The 23,866-nt window shown below is 32.1% G+C and overlaps 2 protein-coding genes across 6 annotated transcripts in view; both read right to left on the bottom strand.

Annotated features, from left to right (window-relative positions):
* The window catches only part of LOC124356157 (longitudinals lacking protein, isoforms F/I/K/T-like), a 288,925-nt gene that overhangs the window by 155,419 nt on the left and 109,640 nt on the right, over nucleotides 1–23,866 (bottom strand). The gene's annotated exons all lie outside the window — the stretch shown is intronic.
* LOC124356159 (homeotic protein spalt-major-like) lies at nucleotides 8,072–10,898 on the bottom strand. The gene is made up of 2 exons (XM_046807322.1): nucleotides 10,344–10,898; nucleotides 8,072–9,599 (listed from the first exon to the last, which is right to left on the bottom strand). The coding sequence occupies exon 2, from the start codon at nucleotides 9,592–9,594 to the stop codon at nucleotides 8,989–8,991; it is 606 nt and encodes a 201-aa protein (XP_046663278.1). The 5' UTR covers nucleotides 9,595–9,599; nucleotides 10,344–10,898; the 3' UTR covers nucleotides 8,072–8,988.

The raw sequence follows: 23,866 nt of genomic DNA, 5'->3' as shown, positions 1-23,866 counted from the left end.
CTTGCAAGGACAGGATCGCTCAGCGGTCACCTGTCCAAGCAGCAGCCACGCTCGGCGTTGCTTGATCTGGTTATCTTGTGATAACCGCCGTACCCACTACACTGCGCCATTGGCAAAATAAAGTAAATATTTCGAGAAGAATAAAACTGCAAGCTTATGGTGCTTGGAGAAACAGTTTTATTGTTCTTGTTTCATAATACATATTCAGTTGCAGGCTATTTAAAATAAATCACCCCAATGTGAGTAATATTTCTTTAAATATTACAAAAATAACAGCTACTTTTGATACTTAAATTGACCCATGAAGTGATTTTCACACCTTATAACAGCCACCTATATCATCAACTGGTACACAATTTCAATAAAGAAACTTGAAATTAAATAATTTTCAAATCAAATAAAACATAACAGTTTTAATTTTGTCTTCCGTATTATGAAAACTTTGTTTATCATTCGGAGTAAAAGTGTCTGTTGGTGTTTGATCATAAATCTGAACTCAACTTTGTCCAGTTTGTAAATCATGATTGCGCACGGAAAAAGAACCAACTTTGCTACTAGTAATGAGAACCACTATTAAAAGGACCCTTTCTCCAGTAACATTAGTTGAGTTTGTACTGTAGGAAGACCAATCAAATTATTATTGGTTCAAAATATTGTTAATTAAGGTAAAATCACTACTAGGTTTTGGGACGAGTAAGGAGTATAATTTTGTAAAGATACATACAAAATTGGCAAAAAAAAAGAAAAATGTTCTGTATAATTGGCTTGCAATGGATCAAAATATAACAAAAGTTAATTTTTACAGTTTTTTAAATCATTATTGAAAGTTAATTTAAATTTGATTTTTTTGTGATTTAATACTACTAGTTTCCACTGTTCTTCTATTTTTTAATAATACGAAATATTATAAAAATACGCGTAGAATATTAAATAAATATTGGCTTGAAATGAATTAAGTTTCTAAGCAATATTTAAGTTTTGTATCAGGTATGGTTTAGCTGTCACTCGCTTATTTGTAGAAAACCACTTTATACTTATAGCTAAAACTTTACAAAATATTACAGCTTTCCAAAAAAATTGCATGATTCCTTTTGAAGAATAAATAGCTCCAAAAGGCTTTTAAATACTAAATGGTAAGTGACAAACTGGTTTTTGCAGCTCACTACAAGACAACCGTTTGCTGATTAGGATGTTTCAGGTTGAGGTGGACCCTGAAGTTACTCTTATGCCAGGTGCGGTGAGGGCAGTAGGGGCAACTGTAGGAGGGTTGCTTGCCGCAGTAGTAGCGCTTGTGGTTCCATAGCGAGTTATACAGCGAGTACGTCTTCCCACAGTCACATTTGTAGGCGCCTGGAACCTTAGAGGCCGCAGCCTGGCCATCTGTAAGAGCGACACTTGATAGAATTCGTGAAGGTCTTCGGGTATTAGCTCAGCTTAGGAGATGAAGTAATCAAGCTTACTAAATTATCTATACTCAATTTAAGTAAGCTGACAATTTGAGTGAGGTTTTAGATAATCGTTTAACAATGTAGCGACGTAAACATATATTCATACACTACAAAAGACATTTATTCTGGACAATAGTCATAAAACAGTATCAAAACCAAGGTCTGCGAATGTAATAATATCAAAAATATGGAAATTCAACAAATCAATTATACTTAATCAGTTAAATCATTTTTGGTTTAATCGTGATCTTCTCTATATTTACGGTTTGTAACGATTTCAACTTTGACGTACATTGCATTATATTTATATTCCTACACAATACTGAGAAACAGCTTGCCCACTAAAAGTAAAATGACTGCCATCTGGATTGTTAAATAAAGTGTATTTTAAATTAAAGTTATTGAAATTGCAGCTACGGAATGTATATCTTGAGGGTACAACTTTATGTTTTCCTTAAAATATTACTGCCCTCGCCTCAAGAACAAAACTTTTCTTTCATGGCAGAAAATTTGCGCTTGACTCCCTCGAAACTCAAATAGAATTAATAATGTATTGCTCACTAATCCAATAAAATTAATAGTGGCATATTTATACTACTTGGAACAACTTCCTGTTCTTGAATGTCTTGTGATGGTTGGATGGCTGTGTACTCTTCCAATTTAACACTGAAAAATAATCCTATAAGTTTACAAGGGTTAAATTACCATTACTTGATACTGTATATATCGATAGAGGAATTTTTCTCAAGAAAAAATTTATTGTCAGCCTGTACTACTTTTGATGTAGGTCAAAATGAGAGGGTATCAGAAGGGTTAAAATACATAACGATATTTTTTCAGATTATATTTCTCCTGGTATGATACACTAAAAACTAACTGTCAGACAAATAAACAATAGTTCTATCACTGTCACAAAACTTGATAAAGAGACTGAAAATTGCCACTTAAAGACTCTGCATGTCTAATAGTTAGTTTTAAATGTATAAACCTAAGAAAAATCTAATCTGAGTAAAAAATTACGTTTCATATTTTTAACCCCTTTGATACCTCTGTATTTTTCGACCTCTACTAAAATTAGCATGGTTGACGATCGATTTCTCTCTTGTCAAAAATTCCTCTGTTGATTGCAAGAAACACCAGATTGTGTGTTTGTACAGTGCCAATTGACTCTCTCTCTCGGCTCTCGGACCATCAGAACTGTGAGAGAATCATAACAATTAATTATAAACGGACCTAAAAGTTGGATCATACTAGTGGATAAATACTTACTTTCTTATTACAATCAAACTTACCAGTTTCACATAAACAATTGGCTTCAATAGTATTATGAAACGTTCTATAAAGTGATACAGGCTATTACAAATTTAATTCCAAATACAAAATGTATTTAATATTTAAAGAGGAGTTCTGTTCAAAAAATATGTTTTTACATTAAAATTCTAATGTTTCACTAAAATATTAAATGCACATATCACGTGTATTTACAATCCAAACGCTTATCTGAATTGAGTCATAAAACCTAGCACAATAATTGAATAATCAAAGTTGATATAAAATAAGTTACTATGAATGCATCAACCAAATACAATCTGAACCCGGTTCCTCACTGAAATTAATAACTTGGCCCAGTCAACATATGGCCATTGGCTTATGGTATGCCAATGGAAGTTCCTAGGTCTGGCCTTCAGGTCCTTCTGTTAACAGTGGACCTGTGAGTTTACTGGGTTTGATCTTTTCTGAGGTTAAAGATGGTTCGACAGACGCTTCACATCATCCAAACATATCTCCAGTGGTGGTTGAACAGATGATTTATTGAGAATTAGGGTATAGCAAAATCGTAAGTGAGCTGTCTGCACATCCAAGTCATGATATCTGCTTGGTCAAAGGAGCTACTCTCGGACACAGGAGTTCGTCTTGGAGTCATGCTCAATGGATTCCCAGACCTACTTTACGGATTTTTTTGGAATGGTATACATTTGCACAAGTCACTGATTCTCTGTGGTAAAGCTGGGCAGGAGAGCCACCTTCATAAGTGGTAATAGACTTGGGTTGAAGTTGACAGAATCATTGTATTCTTGTATAAGTGTACCAGATTCAAAACACCGACTTTGCATTTTTTGTCTTTATTATAACAAACACACCAATTTGTGTTAGTTATCATATGTTTTAAAAAGGAATTATTATTAAAATCATGACCATAATAATAGAATTTTTTAAGATTAAAGAACCGTTCAAACTATCATAATACCAAACCATGAAAAAATTCTTGTGATATAACTACAGCATTGAAGAGTTAATATAATTTCATGCTCTAAGGTTTAATAAAAGAGGCTTTAAAACTTTCCTTTCGACTATACACAATAATGTTTTAAATATCTTTATTAGAAATTGATCTCTCAAATGACTGATGTGACAAAGGAAACAGTGTTTTAATTTTTTTTAATGTATTCTTGATACTGTACATTACCATATGAGACTAGAAGCAAACTGAAATGACAGATTATTAAGAACTGGTTCGAAAATGTCAAAATTTCATAGAATATTCCTGATCAGGGTGTTTCATCTTCAAGTGGACTCTGAAGTTGCTCTTTTGCCAAGTGCAGTATCCACAGAACGGGCAGCGGAAAGACGGCTCCTTGCCGCAGTAATACTTGCGGTGGCTCCAAAACGAGCTGTACACGGTATACACTTTACCGCACTTGTCGCATTTGAAACTCTCATCTGTCTTCTTGTACTGGCCTGAAAGAAAAGGAAACTCCTGATCACTCCTGACATATATCACAAAGTGTATGGTCAGCACAAAAACTCCATTAACTGGTTGCTCTTATTTTAAGAAGAAAAGAGTTTCTTTCAGTTTATAAATAAATGAAAAAAAGGATAATGTCATCTGTAGATTACATAATCCACTTGTTAGACATATCATTGCATCCAGATTAAATATAATAAAAATTAAAGTTCTTTGAAGTGGTACAAAGTATGATAGGAATTTAGGAATAGGTATTTATTAATTTCAACTGAGAATTCAGGCTATTTAGGTTATTTTTTATAGTAATACTTACTTCTGTTGATTTTTAACAGAACTCTATTAGAAATAATATTTGCAAACAAAACATTAAAATTCCCTGTACCAAATTAGTAGTATTGAGACATTTAAATACCATTGAACTCAAGCTCATTTTGCTATATAAATTATGATATATGGTTATTATAAAAAGGAAACTAAAACCTTTGGTAAAAATGTTTACGTTGTAAAGACATGTTTTGGCATTTTATTTATATTTAGAATGTGTTGAGGATCTTTGCTAAAATTTAAATGAAAATTAAATCCTTTGTATTTAATTTTCTCCATTTCTCTCAATATCTAGAATGTCTGTGTTCTATTCAATACTTATATAATTATGGTCAGTTTCTAATAATTGTTAAGTGAAATTTGATGTTACTTATGTCAATGCTTGTATATGTTCTTTAAATCTTTTATTAAAATACTCAAATGTGCCAGTTTCTGTAATACAATAACTGTCACAGTCACTACAGGTAGCTTTACATACTCCAGATATTTTGTATGGTTCTTGTTGGTAATCATTTTGGACTAATTTTGTTTTCATTGAGTCTAAATGTATTATTTCTTGTTTGATAATTGAATGGACATTTTTATTTTAGAAGTTTTTCGAACTTCAATATACTAACTGTGAATAGAAACGTACACAAATATATTTATGATTTTAATTTTATTTATTGTTCTAATTTTCTTTTAATACATGGTTTTCAATACTACAGCCAACAAGTAAAGAAATCTATCAATATTTATTTATTATGAAATGCACAAAATGATTTCAATAACTTTACCATATTCGAATAAACCTTTTCAATAAACCATGTTCTACATTCTCATTTCTGTGAGGAATGTGTCAACAGGTTTCTCAGGATGCTTGATCCTCACATGAGTCTTCAGGTTACCCTTGTGCCAGGTCCGGTGGGAACAATAGGGACAGTTGAACTGTGGTTGCTTCCCGCACCGGTAGACCTTGTGGTTGTGCAGGGATGTTGGTCGACCATAAGACTTCCCACAGTCACATGTGTAGATCGTGCCGTCCCCTACAACACCTATAGATCAGCTAGCATTTGTAACCTGTCTCTATCCATCACCATGAGACAGACGAAAACCTCTGTGATGAACCAACACAAGACATAAGTAGACAACACACATACAAACACATGACATTGGGCATTGTCATTTGTCAATTAACAATGTTTAAAAGGAAGACCAAGTTCATTACGAGCAATAATAACAGAAAGCTTCAAATATAACAAGTTAAGTGTCAAATAATCGAGTTTTTATACTGATATTTGGATATGTGCTGTGTCATAACCACATTTAATGAGCCACATGCCAAACATTAAGTTGATATTTATAACTGAATCTGGATCTTAGCAATGGCACTTAGCCCATTGTATAGGTTAAGTGGGTAACACCACATAGCCCTGTGCAACCTACTGCAATTTTTTACTATTTCCAATGCATGAATTTAGCACTTAGCCCATTATATAGGGTATATCTAGGGCTTTACCTTAAAAAACAGATAAAAATCTAGTTTGTAATTTTTAGCACTTACCCTTATAAACTATTTTAAGTCTTCTATTAGTTAGTAAAGTGAAAAATAAAGAAATATTTGAGAATTTGTTTCATGAATGAACGTGATTAAAAACAAATTGTTTGGAATAGATATTGGAATTTAGATTTGGATCTCAAATTTGTCATCACCACTGCTACTCACTTGGTCATGAATTTATTGCTGTATCATTAAAACTAGTATAAAACGAAGGAAAAAATTAAATTGTAAAAGGCTCCTTTCTTCTAATGTTAGCAAACAAAGATATAAGGTTTAATATTGTAATTCAACATTTTAAAGGAAATAAACTGCTCTAAGCTCTACAAATTTAAATATTGCTATTCAACCCATGTTCCAATAACTGCTAAAAAGATCATTTGAAATCTTAGGGATTGAGAGTTTAGTATTTGAACTGATCTTGCTTCAGATAACAACTTTCTTGACAAAGATCATTGCAAAATTGGCAATAATATATGGGAGAACTAGCTCCATCTAAATACTCCCAAAATTTGTATAAATGGGAACACTAAATTAGACTGCTTTCATGAAAAGCTGCAACCATAAAGCTTCTTAACAAAAATTTTAAAATCGCACAGATTATTTTTAAAGTTCAGTATATCATCTATCTATAACTTATCACAGGGTATTATGGTTATTGTTAGCAATTGAATAAAAGAGATAATATAAGGATTTTTTTCAGTTTATAAGAAAATAACTTCACAAGATAAAAAATATTCCTACTTTATTTTTATCAGAGAAAAATACGGATACTACTAACTTAATATCCAGGATAGCAGAAGCAATAAATGAGTAAAAATATACAATAATAAGATTAATGTTTTGTTATAAAATGTTTTAATTATAAAAAACAACATGAAAATTACTAAATCAAATATATAAAACTATATAAATACAAAATATATAAAAATTCTTAAAGTGTTAAATATTATTATAAGAACACACTGCATTTATCTGATATAAAACTAAATAATACTTAACTCGATCATAATAATAAGGGTCACAGTAAATTTCAAAATTTAAAACAATATGAACCCAAGTAGTCCACAACAGGAACGAAGGTGTAATATTTCATATTTTTATTTTGACTAACTTTTTTATACACATCTTACATTTTATAGAAAATCTTTATACACATAAGTCAATTTAAAAATTAATACTTTAAATACGTTAAGGCTACCATAACTGCTACAATACTGTAATTATATTACAAACACATCACTGGTGGTGGTTATCTTGAGTTCAGCCTTGTAAGACAGTGTTACACTTCAAACAGGTTTACAACTTAATTTTTAATCGAAGAACTATGGAGGTTTGTCATATTTAAGGCATAGGTAATACAAATACAAACTTTTAAAAATTGTTTCAATATTATTATTGGTTATTCAGAAAAGAAATCTCAATATCTTTTGCTCTTCGTCAAATAAATATTAAAAAAGTATACAGCTTACAAGAAAAACTAAACAGAGTTTGGACGTGTATTAATCATACCTTTGAAATGAGATATCCTCTCCATATTGCTACTACCAAACATAAGGGCTAAAAGTACTTGAAGTTTAACAATGTTCTTGTGCTTTAAATCTCAAGGTCATTTCACTACATCTAGCTCCCTATTTGAGTTATTGATAAAACTCTTGTTACAGGCCGTTTAATGAATCACCTTATTATTGTCTATTACTTTATTTTATCTCAAAAGTATTTTATTTGTGAATATATTCCAGTTTTAGTCTACAAAGCCTCTACAAATCATATATAGACTACATAAAAATGATTCAACTGCACAAGGCCACACACTACAAGTTTTCTATATCAAGAAGATATTTTGTTCATTTAGCTTTATTGTTTGCTAAAATTGACAACTGCACCGACCAAACCGTATTGTAAAATGTTAAATACATTTTAGATGCCATGTTAAAATTAACACATAACATAACTTTGGTGGCGAATGTAGAGTTCAGCTCCAGTTCTATTATGCACTTAAGTTGAAAATTCATCTTCCACGCAGTGCAGCGTCTGAAATCTGATGTCATAGACTTCTGGAATTTGGGAACGTCCATCTAAAGAGGTTCAAAATAAAGGGTGACAAAGAAGCAAAGAAGGTGACTATTCTTTTTATAGAAAACTTGGTTGCTCTGCCGTGCTCTAGGATCATAGCTAAACGTCATAATGTACTCAATTTTTCCACTGTGACACAATGAGATCACCTTTTCATCTAGATCACACTTGATTTTGTAGTCTCTGATGTCAAAATTATACAAAGAATTGTTTTGAGCTTCTTCACTGAATTTGATTGGATCTCTTCAGATAGACGTGGAATCCAGAATTAAGGAGCTGAACTCAACATTAGAAGAAAATTAACATGTAAGGTGGACCATGATGAAACCAATGAAAATCAATGAGATAAATTATTATTTTTACCAAACAGTGTATTATGTTTTTCACTTACATAATTTGATGAAAGGTTACTTATTGAAATTAGAGGAATTTACTCTTCATAGTTATTATTAATAAATAAATAATTAAATTTAAGAAATACGCAAAAGGTATTTAATATATTATAGGAATATGTGGTATGAGAAGTCTTTTACACATGGAATATTTGTATTTCAACGTTATCATTACGTACCCTGACTGTATACACCAAATGGGACTGTATTCCCCCTAGTATACTTTAACCGATACAACACTGTAAGTGAATAGTAGCTTGAAGTGTTTAAAAAAACATAAAATACTTAACAAACAATAAACATAGCCTATAAAAGAGGTGTTGATTTGCTATTAATAACTTTATAAAATAATACAGCATTAATTTTTTATAACAAAATGTTGGGGTTTGCACAATTGCAACTAATTTCAAAGACAAATTTCAGAATTGTTACCAGTCTTAATGATGTACAAGGCAAATAAAGTGCTTAAATTAGTGGAGAGAAAGCTTCACTTGTACTCTGTGTACTGGAATTTTCCACAACCTCACAGAAAGGGAGGGCACTTGTCAAGTTTTCCTGAGAGGAAGGATTTTGGAGAGTGGACAGGTTAGGAAAACTGGGCAGAGAGGAAGGTGAGGGTTGCAAGGAAGGAAATGAAATCGTCAATCCAGGCGGAAGTGGGGGAATATTCGATGGCAAGGAGGAACTCAGTGGAAGAGAGGCTTGTGAGGTCTGACACTGTGACGGTGGTGGAGTGCTGAATGAGTTCTGTGACGACATGATCGAGTTCAGTTTGGCCTTGAAAGCGTCCATCCGCTGCACCGCAATGTCAGTCTTGTTGGTATCTGCAGACTCCATCTTGTCAGCGTGTTTCGCCGCCATGTGAGTCTTGAGATTGCACTTGTGCCAGGTCCGATGGTCACAGAAGCCACAGGAGAACTGCGGCAACTTGCCACAACGATAGCGTTTATGGTTCCACAGAGATGTGTAGCGCGGATATGTTTTCCCACATTCACAACGGAAAGATAAAGTCTTCTGCCCACCGCCACTACTGTTGGGGAAATAACTCCAATACAACTCCTCAAGCTTCATGGCGCCTGAAATGCACAAAACAAATGACAACTTCTAAACCAACATTTTTTAAATGTAATAAAAGTACCAGGCTACAGGATTACTTGGTTATACTAGCATGCATCTGAAAATTAACTACTTACGTTTATTTTCTAAGATATGAATTTTAATTTTAAATAAGTACAGATTTCCAAGAGGAGTTAATACCCAGCCTAATATATTTATAACCTACCACTGAGGACTAATAACAGTATAAGTTTTTACAATTATATATTTACCTAGTTCTAAAATGCATGCCCCCAGAAAATAAAAACATAAAAATACATTTTAATACTGTTAAGATACAAGTTTTACACAGTCAAATATATCATCTCGTAACAAAATTATTATTTTAAGATATGGTCATTTATTTTGAAAACGTTTAAAATTGTTTACACAATGTATAAATTTAAGGTACATGAGTTAGTTAAATGTAAGGTACATGCTTCTCTCATGTACATTACAAAGCAATGTATTTTATTTGGAATATAACACAAATTGGTGTTATTTTTAAGTTGTTTAATATGTGTTTTGCTAATCTTTGAAATGGAAATCTTAAAAACAACTTAAGTAAGCCTGTAAATCACTTCATACAACTTAAATAAACATACTATAATTTACATATGTACTAAAGAGAACTACTTCACTGAACTTTTGGATAACAGAAAACGTTTATTTGTACATATATTACAAAGCTTACACAAGAAATCTCATTGTTGGTAGCACCTTACCAAAATCATATCCAAACAAAACCAAACTAAAACTTTAACATTGTAGCTCTCTCTTTTATCTTCAAATACCGTAGTCTTTTCTTCATTTTCTCCTCCGCCAGCCACTCTGGATTTTGCCGAATTCTTTCCTGCCTCCGCTTCTCCGCCTCCCGTTTTCTCCTCAGTACCTCCTCCCGTTTCCACTGGAACACCTCCCATTCCTGTTGGTTGCGGGGGTGCTTTGGGAACACGTTAGAATCACCTGCAACATGCTTTCGTTGCAGTCAAAGACATCCATTGACTAATGCTGGATTCAAAAATACGAGATGTGTCCATAATGTAAATACTATTTTGTTTCGACACACCGATCCACAGCAATACTGTCCAAGATGCACACTATTTTTATTGATTCTTCATTGACTTTGTCCAGCATTTCTGGATCCCGTTATTGCTTAAAGTGTTTCAAACGAATTCAGTAATTTGTTGTTTTTCAGTTTTCGATTGCAGGATCATTAAACCAACCATAATTCACTCTGAGGTTCCTAGAGATAAGTTACTATAAACTAAGTTATGTAGTTGAACAGTTCAGTTAGCGTCAGTTGTATCAGGCACACAGTCCAGACCTGGTGCTGTCTTAGTACGTCTTGTTCCTGCACACGACATGTGGCTGATAGCACATGAAAGTACGGTTATGTTTACTGACAGAATGTTTCTTTGAGTTACAGATACATTGGCCTTCCGTTACAGTAAGTGCTTGAATATTAGTGAAAACTAAGCTGATAACACACTTTGAGGTAAAAATACTGGTTCAGAGTTTTAGCTATTTTTAATTATACTTACTTTTTATAAAGGCTTCACAATTTTCATACTTAAATTGTTGCTTAAAAAGCACCAGTCTTCTAACTATACATGCACACTGTAGTCAAATCCTTGTAATGAAATACAATTAAACCTTCATTGAGGTACACATGTGTTTTTATAACAAGACATTTCCAGTATTGTATTTTTGTTATAATTCTTTGTAAAACTGTATGAATTTATCTTTAAAGCAAATTAGAATTCGAGTTAAATTTTACGTTAAATTTGAGAGACCTACTCACAGGCTTTGAATATACTTATATTAGCTTATGTCAACATGTCAAAGCATACCAATAGATTGATTTAATTTAAGAGACAGAAAAAATCTAGAGGCCTGTCCAAAATTTTGAATGAGAAACAATTTGTTGCATGGTCTACAAAGATCAAAAACAATGTATCAATACTTGTTACAGCTTATACACTTCTTAGTCTGGCAAAATGCATTTACATGTTTAATTTGATAATGCTGCAAATTCATGGTAAGTTTATGTACCTCTTCCTGAATCTGATTATCAAAATGTGATGATACATTGACATTTAAACAACTGAAATGTGCTTTAGAGAACATATCACTTACTTATATACTAAAATATTTTCACAAAAAAAAAAATGAAACATATACAAATTATTATTATTGTAACTAATTATAAAAGATAATTATCTTGCATTGAAAAAGATAATTTCCAGATGAAATATAAATGGATTATGATTCTTGCTTAGGTAGCAGAATCAGTCTTTTACTCCCATTCGGGCCTGCACCAATCTCTTACATCACGTAGAGTCCATGTATCTCTGGGTGGCACAGGGATGACTGGAATTCGAAAATGGATGTGTTTGCAAAATTCACATATTGAGATATGTCATGGAAAGTTTTCTTCTATCCTTACCACAAAGTGGTATAACTGAACCCCAACAATACTTGTAACAATATCTACTTTTGACTTCAGCAACCAGTACACCAACTGACACATGATAACAAATTAGTGTATATTACTGTTAAACATATTATTCTTCGACTTTTCTTCAGTCCTATTAATTGTGGTAAATATGAAGGAGATGCAACCTATAGTAATCAGTTCCCTCAAAAAGCTACAGTTGAATGAAAAAATTGGATAAAAGATCATAAACGTCAAGAAAAATAAACAAACAAATATTTTTCAAAATTTTCATTGAATTTGGCAAACAGGAGATTTATGCAGAAAAGTGAAGCATTTAATTTCCTTCTATGAAGGATCGACTCCAATACTTTCGTCTGTGGAATTTACCAATTATTGGTATTATTTAACATACTATAAAGAATTGCAAAATAATTTTGTTTTGAGATAAAAGCAGTAACATTTTGTGATAACATAAAAAATTTGATTTATTTATATTAACAGCTGTTTATTGTTAATCTGAGTTTAACTTTTATCTTCTCGTATTTAAATAATATATTTCATTACAAACTTTATTTTAGATTTCCATAGGCTACTTTCAGGTTCTACTTTTTCCAACATGAACAACCTTTTTACTCTTACAAAATAAGTTTAAGACAGTAAATAAGTAAGAATTTTACAAAAAAAAAACTTTTTACATAGACTTTACTTTCAAAATTAATATCTTGTTACTCCAAAAATTAAGGCACAGATTATGAAAGAACATTTTTTTTTTTTTTAATTTGTCTTATCTCCAATTCTGCTTAAATGATTTTTAACCAATTTTTTTTAGTTTTAAGCGTAACTGACTTTAAACAAAAATATTATTGTTTTTTTCTATAGTCCGACAGAGTTAAACACTAAAAAATAAAAAGATTTAAGAAATGCAGATTGTTTAAGGAAAGAAAAGACAATTTTTTAATTTATAATATTATAGATGTTACAGAAAACATTAATTTAAATAAAGCAGATTTTTCTTGGCTCTTTTTAACAAAACATATTTTGGTAGTTACCCCATTTTGTATTTGGGGCAACAATTAGCCAATACCACCAATATTCTCATGGTTCAGATTCTAAAATTAAAAGACTTTCTACAATATAATGTTATCTAGTCATGAACATAACACTCTCTCACCTACTTCGCTCATAATTCATTCACACATCTAAAATATTTACTCAAATGTATTATTGCCTCAAATTTGCTACTAATAGATGACTAGATGTTACCTTTACAAAATTCTGCAATAAATAACATTTTTTGCTATTTATAATATTTGCCTAAAATAATGTGTCAGTTATAATTTTTATTTGATTTCACTGGCCTTTCATGGTTCATGTTATAAATCAAACTTCCCTACTATTTGAGTTTCTTCAATAAATTTGTTTTCCAGCTTATTTTTCTTTCCTCAGTAATGTACTTTAACTTATGCACAATACACATTTTAAATATGACTTTATAAAACACATGTTTTATAAAGTCATATCAATAGATTGACCAACCAAACTCACTCTAGTATCTAGTGTCTATAAAAGGGCCAAAAAATATTAAACACTGATGAAATAGATATGTTTAATAGTAAACAAAAACAACAAATAATGTTATAGTTTTGACATAAAAATACTAATAATAAAAATTAGAATTAATCGTTCTAATTTTTAAATAAGCATCATATAAGTATCTAAATATATACAAAATGGGCCGTATATTAAAATACAAATTTCATCATAGTTTTTTAAACCATACCAATTTTATCTCTTAAACAACACAGTTTATATTTTGCAATACAAAATATTGTATTTATGAATCGTAACTAATTAACAGATGGATTCTTTTAGCCAGCACCATGAACATTATATAAAAGGTTCATTTACCTTATGTCAGATACCTAATTGGATAATCAGAAGATAATGCAGCTTTTAAAAGATGGACATAACATAAAAGCTAGTGTAGTGAACTATTGTATAATTAAAATACAGTTACGTATCTTATTTATAGAGCCATAACTAATACAATAATTTTAAATTATACATTAATTAATGTGTATGCTAGTGATTTAAGATTTATATTAGAATTCAATACAAAAATTAATACCATTTAAATTCATACGAGTTTAACTATGAGGGTAAAAAAAAAGTAAAAAAAACATAGTTTTTTTTTTGAGGGTTAAAAGTAAACCCTCATAGTTTACTTTTAACTATGAGGGTTGTTTTGGAAAGTAAGCTGTTTCACCATTTAGTTGTTAAATGAGTAGTGACACTCTCAAGGTCGTTGCATTACTTTGTATACTTCAAACAAAATAACCAGAAAAATGACCATCAAATTCTCAGGTGACTTTCAAAACTGTACTGTTATTTGGCTTCTTTTGGCCAAAAATGCCAACCAAGGAAGGACATTTAATGTGAACTGTGTTCTGAATGGTGAAACATTATGAGTGGTTGTGTAGTAGTGAGAAAACCGTACATTCGTTTCAGAAAGGATACAAGCTCATGACTAAAAGCAAAGTGGCTAGTCACCTGTGGTTTAATGATTTGTTAAAAAATCAATGAAAAGGTTAGAAAATATCCAAAGTCTTCTACTTTAGATATTTTTATTTGATTTCTAGTGTTCACGAACAATAAGAAACTTTTCTATTTGTTTTCTAGCCGCTCCACATTTGTTTCCTCAATTGTTATTTAATCTGTAAGCTGATGGATGGATAAGCGCACAGGTGACAAAATTTATTCACTATGTATTGAAACGCCTAGACAATAGTTTGATACATCCTTACACTTAAATGGTTATCAAAGTAGTAAAATATCCAAAGAATTGCTTTTTCATGTGTGTGTTTACAGTATTAAATAGTTGTAAATATATTGGGATAGATTTTTAAAGGACTTCACCTTCTGAATAACCCACACTTAATGTGTACCAAAATGTAAAATATTGTGTATATGATTTTATGAAATGACGGCAGTTAGCGATCAAGCTATTTCAACACACTCACAAAAGTACTTAACACCTATGTTGGCAAGTACGTAGCCTACTTAATTAACATACAACATGATGGAAATTCTATAAAACAATACAGAAAAGTAAACAAATGAAAAATAAAATTGATTTCCTTTATACTTTTAATTGACCACACGTTACTTAACCTAAAAACACTACTCACTAATTCATCACAGCTACAAATCCAAATATCTACATATAGGTGTTATTTTGTATATATTTTTCAACAAGATTTAACACTTCTGAGACAGCCTCCTTACTATGTAATAATTTACAACTGGACATGAATCAGTCAAGTTATAACATGACGATTCTAAAATATTTTCAACTATTGTTAGTTACTTTCTTCCAAACAATGGAATTTTTCAAAATTTTGCACGATAAGCGTTTCTTCTCATAATTTAACTTTTAGTTGAACAAACTCTTTTTCTGGCCATCTATTTATTCTCACACTGCTGGAAATGGTATTAAAAGTGAAGCAATATCTGGAGAGTAGGAGGCAGGAGCTATGGATACAGGTAGAACCCTGCTTCTTTTAATTCTGTGGGAATAATCCAGTGTTTTTCAAATGAGGGACTATTTTCTTACAACTTTTCCCTTTGGAATCAGCCCAATAACAACATATAAATTGCACCTTTAATAGTTTTGCCCTTTTCTACAAAGTGAAGCTTCTTGGACACATCCAAAACAGCTTCTGTACCTTTCTTAGGATGCAGAAAGGGCTTTTCATTTGTGTTTACAATCCCCAACCCCCACCCCTTCATTCCTAGCTGGAAAACATTGTTTGGACTTTATTTTGTTACACGCATGAAGTAGTTATTCTACTGAAACAGCGGCAAACCATCACAAGATTTCGAGGAACGATTCCAATTTTTTAAATGGGTTGATGAGGACAATTAAAATGAATGTCTGACAAGGAACTGTAATCAAATTATTGAAAATTATTATAGTTCTTCCAAAAGACGCTACTAAATGAAAATAATTTCAATACACAAAACTGCTGCCAACTCTTTATGACTCTTTCCCATCTATTAAAAATAACTTTATATTGACATCTTACAAAACACATGGCACTTAGAAGAGAGTTCAAATTGACATGCTAAAACTATCACTAATCCTTATTTCAATCTGATAGATCTTTTTAATGAGTCTGACACAAATTCTTAGCCATTTGTTTATTTGTTGAAGTCATGTTTATGGATGACATCCAAACACTTGATGACATCCAAACTTGATGACATCCAAGCACTTGATGACATCCAACCACTTGACCACCTCTGCACGACATGCTCATTATGATTAGGAGCATGTTTTCTCTGTAGGCTTACATTGGTTATAAAGAGAGATGTAAAGCCATGTTCTGCCATTTTAACTTATTTATGCTTATTTCAGTTGGACAGTTTGTTTCAGAAAAAACTTAAACCAAAGAATTTGGTATTTAGAACTCTATGTCAATTTAGTTTACTTTATTCAGAGATGATTAAACAACATTCTCAATCCTCAAACCCTTCTTATACAAGGTTATGTACAAAAAGTGTTGCAAATTACCAGATTTAATTTTTATTTTCAACTTGGAGTTTACAGCTTGAGCACTCAATAGCACACAACTGTTTTGTGGCACTCAATAAAATCTAAAAACATGTTCATATTACACATGATTATTGTGAATTAATTTTAAAATATCCAGTACATTAACAGTTATTGCTAGTAAAGAGGAGCAATGTGGGACTGGTTTGGGAATTATATAAAATAAAAACAAAATACTCACATAATAATTATATGATAAGGCTATTATAAAATTTGTACATTCACAATGTCATATCTTAGTATTAAGAAAATGAAGATGTTGAAAGTGGTATTTCATTACAAACTATAAAAAAATGAGCATATGTAAGAGTAATTAACTATTATTAATGTATAACAATCAATTTGAAAAATACTCATAAAAATTTGAAAAATATTTAAAGTGTTTTAATAGTAGATCTACATAACCTATGTTCAAAAATACTTGTAAAAATATTTTATTCATTAATTTGAACACATTTTAAAGTTTTGTGGTAAAAGTTTATTGTGGACATACTTTTATAACGACAGCTTTCTTCTAAAAAAATTCAATGTTCTAAAAAGTGTTTTACTCAGCTTTATTTATAATACTCAGAACAATGTCATTGTGCAAACTGATCACATGGTTCCGCAACATCTCCTTGCTCCTTGTTTCAAATGAGCACCAAACACATTTGGTGTTGTTCCTGATGCAGTTGTGTGTCTTGTGTTTTACAAATGATTCATTATTTGTAAACATCGCACCACAAGTGCATCTGAACTCGGGCAAGTTCCGCTCCAGCTTCACCACAGGTTGGTTCCTCAGAGACAACTCATCCCTCCAGGATACTCGGGTATGCTTATTGTTCGGACCGACAGCAGAATCTGCCAGACAAGTTTCACACCCTCGAGAGTGCTCCTCATTATTCACACAACCACACTTTTCACTGCTTCTATTAAATGACTCATCCACTATGAGTTCACAGATCGGTTCAATGTTCTTGATGTCACTGTTGTCGAAAGAACCATCCAATTTTTTGTCAGGAGATGAAAGAGAGTCCGAAGGCACAAATGGTTTACAATATCTCCTATGATTGGATAATCCACGCTTCGTTTTAAACTCTTTCCGGCAATCCTCACAAACAGCTTTATTGTCCGACTCTGCGGGGCCGGAAACTTTACAATTTATGACGTGCAAAGAATAGAGCTTCTTCGTCGAAAAAGTCTTTCCGCACGCACAGCTCACTTGGGTAGTCTTCTGTCTGCTCTTCGGCAAGCCACACGAGACTCTATGAACTGTCAGGTCCTTCTGTGTTACGAATCTCTTTCCACATCGACACTTAAATACTTCACTGAGTCTTACTCCAACTGTGCAAGTCCCCTTGTGCAGCACCAACCCGTTCTGCTTCTCAGTGCTACCGCAAATCTTGCACAGCACTCCAACACGATGTTTTGTCCTCTTTATCGTTCTGTAGTGTTCCTCTCTCTGTACGCATCCAGCAGTTTCCTCCTTCAGGTCTCTTTCATCCAAACCTATTCAAACAATAAAGAGAAGTTAGCTCTGATATCTTTCCAATATAAGTTATAACTAAACGTTAAATAAATAAAATTATTATTCGTCACTGTTATAGACCTAGCAAATGATGAATTGTCTGTGATAGAACTATGTGAATAGTGGTAGAACTTAAATATATCAAATTTAATCAGTCTGGTGGGATTAATTTTTGAAAAACACCAATGCATTTATATGTTTTAATTATCTTTGTTTGTGGTCCCACAACGTATTTTACTTGAAAGGATAATAGGATTTTGAACATTTGCCATCATTATATGTAACAAAAACATATTTATAACAGACAGGCAATGTGTTATACTTTCAAACCTTTCATTGTCAATAATAACTTTAAACAAAGAATAACATACTTAATTTTAATTAAGTAAGATATTCTTTGTTTAAATTTTGCTATTGACAACGAAAGGTTTAAAAGGATAATAGGATTTTAGACATTTGCCATCAGTATAAGTTTAAAAAAAGTATAACATAATATAGCAATAGGAGATTACAATAGTGTGTTATGTCCTAATAAATCTATGTTACTACAAATATACAATGTATATGTACTCATGTTTAATGTGTAATTTTAGAACATAAATTGTGGAACAGGCCTCATTACATATAATGAAACACTTTGTTCAAAATGCATCCTTACAAATAACATTGAAAGCTTTGGACATGAGAAAGCTTGTTAACAAGTTAATGAATCTGATCAGTTTATAGAAAGAAATATAATAATAAGCTAACCAACATATATCAACCATTAAAATTAATGCTTCTAAATTACAAAAATAAAAAAATAATCTTTTTACAGTTCTCACATACCTCAGCAAAGAGCCTGAAGAGGAAAGGATGAGTGGTTGTGTGAAACTGAAATATTAATATTATGTTAATATTTGGAAAGATAATATTTAATTTTTGTACTTAATATTAGTTTTTATAAATATTAGTGGTGTACATTATTTTGCTTATATAAAGTGTAATTTAAACAAATACAACAGCAGGCATCAGGAGGTTTCACTGACTCCATCTTTTATTATACTAATGTGTCAATAACTTGGTAGTTCAGATCAGTTAAACAGTACAGTATTCGGGGATGTTGACACGATTTCATTTCATTGTTGTCCAGTTATCAGTGTACCATTCCCTGCTAACATCAACATCAATACCTTGGTAGTTCAGATCAGTAAACAGTCCAGTATTCGGGGATGTTGACAGGATTTCATTTCAGTGTTGTCCAGTTATCAGTGTACCATTCCCTGCTAACATCAACATCAATACCTTGGTAGTTCAGATCAGTAAACAGTACATGTGTTCTATTAGTTTTCGTCATTCAATTATATACAATCCGTTTCCCAATGATCTTAACTTTACACTCATTCGGCACATAACTAATAATCTCGTATATGCTTTCAACTTGGTGAGAAATAAGTAGTAATACATTGGCTGAAATAGCTGCAGTTCTATGTGAAATATACAGTTTCTCTGCTCTTATCAGCATCTTTAACTCAGCACTGTGTCCACCAGCTAAGTTAGATTTATCAGTGACTCGTCTTATTACTACTACCTAAATGACTGATTCACAACCAAAGAAATAGAAGGGTGTTCATATTGAGTCATATGACACGTTCGGTTAACGATCGATCGTAGATATTTATCCATTCTCGATACCATGGTCGGGGCTTTATGAGACCTCTCAACATTATTTGTGGGCAATGAGGATGGGTACAATAAGGTCCTCTCATAAAAAAATTACTCATATCTTGGAAGCAACACCTGAAATTTTCAATTTGGGATATTACATGGAAGCGTCCAACGTTAAACTCCTCTTTTTCAAAATGTTTACTCTGTAGGCCAAAAAAAGATAATAAAATTTCTTTCATGCTTTTAAATTATCTTATAATTTAATAATATAATCTACCAAATTAAATTTAGCTAGCAACATAAAATATTTATGTTTTAAATGAAATTCCTTCTGAAGCATCCCTTCAATTGCTCAAGTGTATTTAAATGACAGAAAAAAGAAAATACACGAGCCTCACTAGAACCTTAAGGTTAACAGCTAAACTTGACGGTCAGGTCTAATATTACCATTGATGAGACCTAGCACAACATTAGTGAGTTTTGTTCTGTTCTGACTGGTCTTACTCACTATCGTCAGTGATACATCTATGCTTGGATTGTCTTTGGTTTAAAATGGTCATAAATAGTTTCTACTATGTTAAAAAATCTAGTGTAAGTTTTACAACATAGTAGAATAGCTGCTACTTTAGGACTGTTCTTTCCAAAACTTTTGTCAGCTTTCTGGAAACGTGCATTTTTGGAAACAATTTTATAGAAAACGTTTAGAATTCTCCCAACAATTATGTTCAGAACCTTATTTTAGCCTGCAATATACATAGAAATATAACAATTTATTATATTCATATTTTGCATAGAATACTGTATGATTTTCAGTGAAGCTGACTCTTTTTGGAACTTTCACAATAAGCTACTCCATCGATAGCCCAAACTCAACCAGTAGACATGATTGTATTATAACAGTGAGCATGGTATTAGCAAGAGCTGAGACTGCATCTATTTCCTCCCAATATTCTCCGATACTCTACACTTGCGATACATAACTCCCTTATTTACAGCTGTAGAAGTAACATCCGATCTTCTTAGCTCCTAATCAGATTGGGGACAACTGCACCGTCAGACCTGTCAACGTTTTATGTGATGATTTTATGTTTCAGGGTTCAAAAGTAATCGTCAGCCAGCATAATACAATTGTAATATATTTTTAACAGAACAGTCTTCCCTTAACAATAACAATGAAACAAAAGGATTATTTTTAAGAAATGTCTGCATGATTCCGATTTATAGGGTTACTCGTGACTTGAATTAAAACAAGGCAGACACATGAACGGCTGGCCCGGACAGTCTTCACAGAACGTTATAACTTGCTTGGTCATCCTGTCTGCATCCCTTGATGACATTACCACCCTGTTGTGTCTGTAGCAAACTGTGCACCTTCTCCTGGGCTTTCTACCCGGCCCATCTTTCTTGGAGAGGGAATGGACACGGCGCCTGGGACATCCTGTCACAGGTCACATATTAGGTGTACTAGATTTTGCTCTATTCAAAAGTCAATTGACAGTATGATGGACCCAGGATGTAAGGTCACAAGATGGCATTTCAAGCTACCTCATAATTTATTAGTTACACATATTCTTGACAAAAACAATTCTAACTCCTTACATTAATGCAATCCTTTTGTTACATCTAGCTCAATTTATGACCATCTTAATATGTTTTCGGCTTCACACTGTGTAGAAAGATGACTAATAAGATTCAAATATTGAGATACTTTAACATTGCTGTGAAGAGCCATTTTTAATAAAGAGTTAAACCAAAACTGGCAGGACCAGTAATACATCCACAGGTGAGTGATTGAAGGGACGGAGCTGTATCGTGATTGGCTGAAGCTAAACCAATCAACAATCAATCTGACCAATCAGTGATCAATATAGCTTCTTTATTACAGGCTACCAGGTTTTCTATAATCTGCTAACAAAATTTTTGTCCTATTATCCAAGACGAAAATAACTAACTTATTAATTATTATAGGGGAAATTTTAGATATAATCAAGAAAGAAAAACTTCAACAAAGTCAACATTAGATTATCGGAAACTGACAACCTGTAATAAAGGAACCATATTTATCACTGATTGGTAAGATTGATTGGTTAAGCTTCAGCCAATCAGATACAATTATGCAGGTATGTTCCTCAGAGAAATTAAAAAAATATTGTAAGCTGCTCAAACAAATTACAATAAATTAAATTGCAAAACTACTGCTTATTTAAGTAGTAATATTTTTTAACAACTATTTAACAAATATTTCTATAAAATTTAACTTGCATCGAGAACCAATGATAAATCCCTACAACTCTTAACAATTAGTTACAAAACAAGCAATAACATAAAACTAACAATTTTAGAAATTTTTCACAGTACATAACATGTAAATTTACATATCGAGCAATTAACTATAAAATTACAAAATTGTCTTTCCAATAATTCATGTTACAGATTAGATACGTATATATATTCAGTAAAAAACAAATATTACTTTAAAAAAGTTTTAAGTAAATTTAATTTCTTAGCATTTAAAATCTGGTTTGGAATTTTATCTACCAATGGTGAGAGGCTTTATCATAAGAAATTGTAGGGAGTGCTTTTGGATATAAATCCGATTCTTGTACAAATCTACGGTTTGTTCTTAGTTTTGGTAACTAGGAACCAGGAGATTTAAGAATCATGATTGCCTCCATAATATACATACCAGTTTCAACTGAGCAGAACAACTTTGACATAGATTGTAATGTGATTAACCCAGAATGAATTTTTATCAGTTTGTAAGTTTAAAAATATTTGGCACAGGTTAACAGATGTATTCAAGTATTCCTAATTTTTATGCATTACTGGTCCTGAAAGGATTATTTTTAAGGGGTTCTGTTTACGCCTGTGGCGTTTCAAATGGGGATACTAATCGTTTTTACGTGAAAACAGTTCAAACACACTGACAAATATTTATTGACCTCCCCGGTAATCGAACCTGTGACCTATCGGCTAGAGTCGTAGTCTTACTCCTACGCTTGGCGTAAAGGTTTGGTTAAACATTTGCTGACTGAAGTTCTGGCTCTCCACGAAGCTGAAATATCTCAATATTTTAACTGTGTTAATATTGAGTTTAGCTCTGGTTTACCTTCCTCTTAGCGCAGTTTCTGGGATCTGATGCTGCCACAGACTTAATGTGAAATTTGAGTTTGACTCCTGGAATCTTGAATCATGTTTGTCTGAAGAGATCCAAAAAAAAATTGGAATGTGAACTGGAGATAAATTTAATGTACACATTCAATCAAACCTTCCCACTATAGCTACATTATGTGTAGTACACTCGGTTGCTCGACTGTGCTTACAGATCGTGTCAGAAAAAACGTGGTTTTTGGATCTCATCAGACAAACATGACTCCAGATTCCAGGATTTAAGTCTCTCAAAGCGTCAAATTCCAGATGCTGCACTAAGAGGAATGTGAACCAGAGCTAAACTCAACATTCACATTTTAACTGTGTTCACAATAATGCTAATACAGTGAAAAACAGAAAACTAGATTATAGTCATAGTAGTGGCAATGTAATCCTAAGAATTAATGTATAATTTATATTCACATAATAGGCCTTTCTAAAATGTTTTAACTGTATCAATGACACGGTTTAAACAATTACACTCCATAAATTGTATAAAATTCATTCAAGGATAATTTTCATAAATTTTGAATAGCAAAATAGTATTGCCTATTTTTTTAAAATTTATAACAGGAATGTGAATTCTATGGAACAGAATGACATGAGAAACAGTCTAAGAGCTGCAGAACAGACCTTTCTAGCCTTACAAACCCGCGAAATGAATGTGAAATCATGTACAGAATGACATGAGAAACAGTCTAAGAGCTGCAGAACAGACCTTTCTAGCCCTACACTGCAAAATGAATGTGAAATCATGTACAGAATGACATGAGAAACAGTCTAAGAGCTGCAGAACAGACCGTTCTAGCCCTACACTTCGAAATGAATGTGAAATCATGTACAGAATGACATGAGAAACAGTCTAAGAGCTGCAGAACAGACCTTTCTAGCC

The sequence above is a fragment of the Homalodisca vitripennis genome, chromosome 2, assembly GCF_021130785.1.
Source record: "Homalodisca vitripennis isolate AUS2020 chromosome 2, UT_GWSS_2.1, whole genome shotgun sequence".
Taxonomy (NCBI): domain Eukaryota; kingdom Metazoa; phylum Arthropoda; class Insecta; order Hemiptera; family Cicadellidae; genus Homalodisca; species Homalodisca vitripennis.
The sequence above is the reverse complement of the archived record's forward strand: the minus strand, read 5'-3'. Positions and strand labels throughout refer to the sequence as shown.

Coding starts and splice junctions, on each gene's coding strand:
- LOC124356159 (XM_046807322.1), bottom strand. CDS start 9,594: ATGAAGCTTGAGGAGTTGTATTGGAGTTATTTCCCCAACAGTAGTGGC.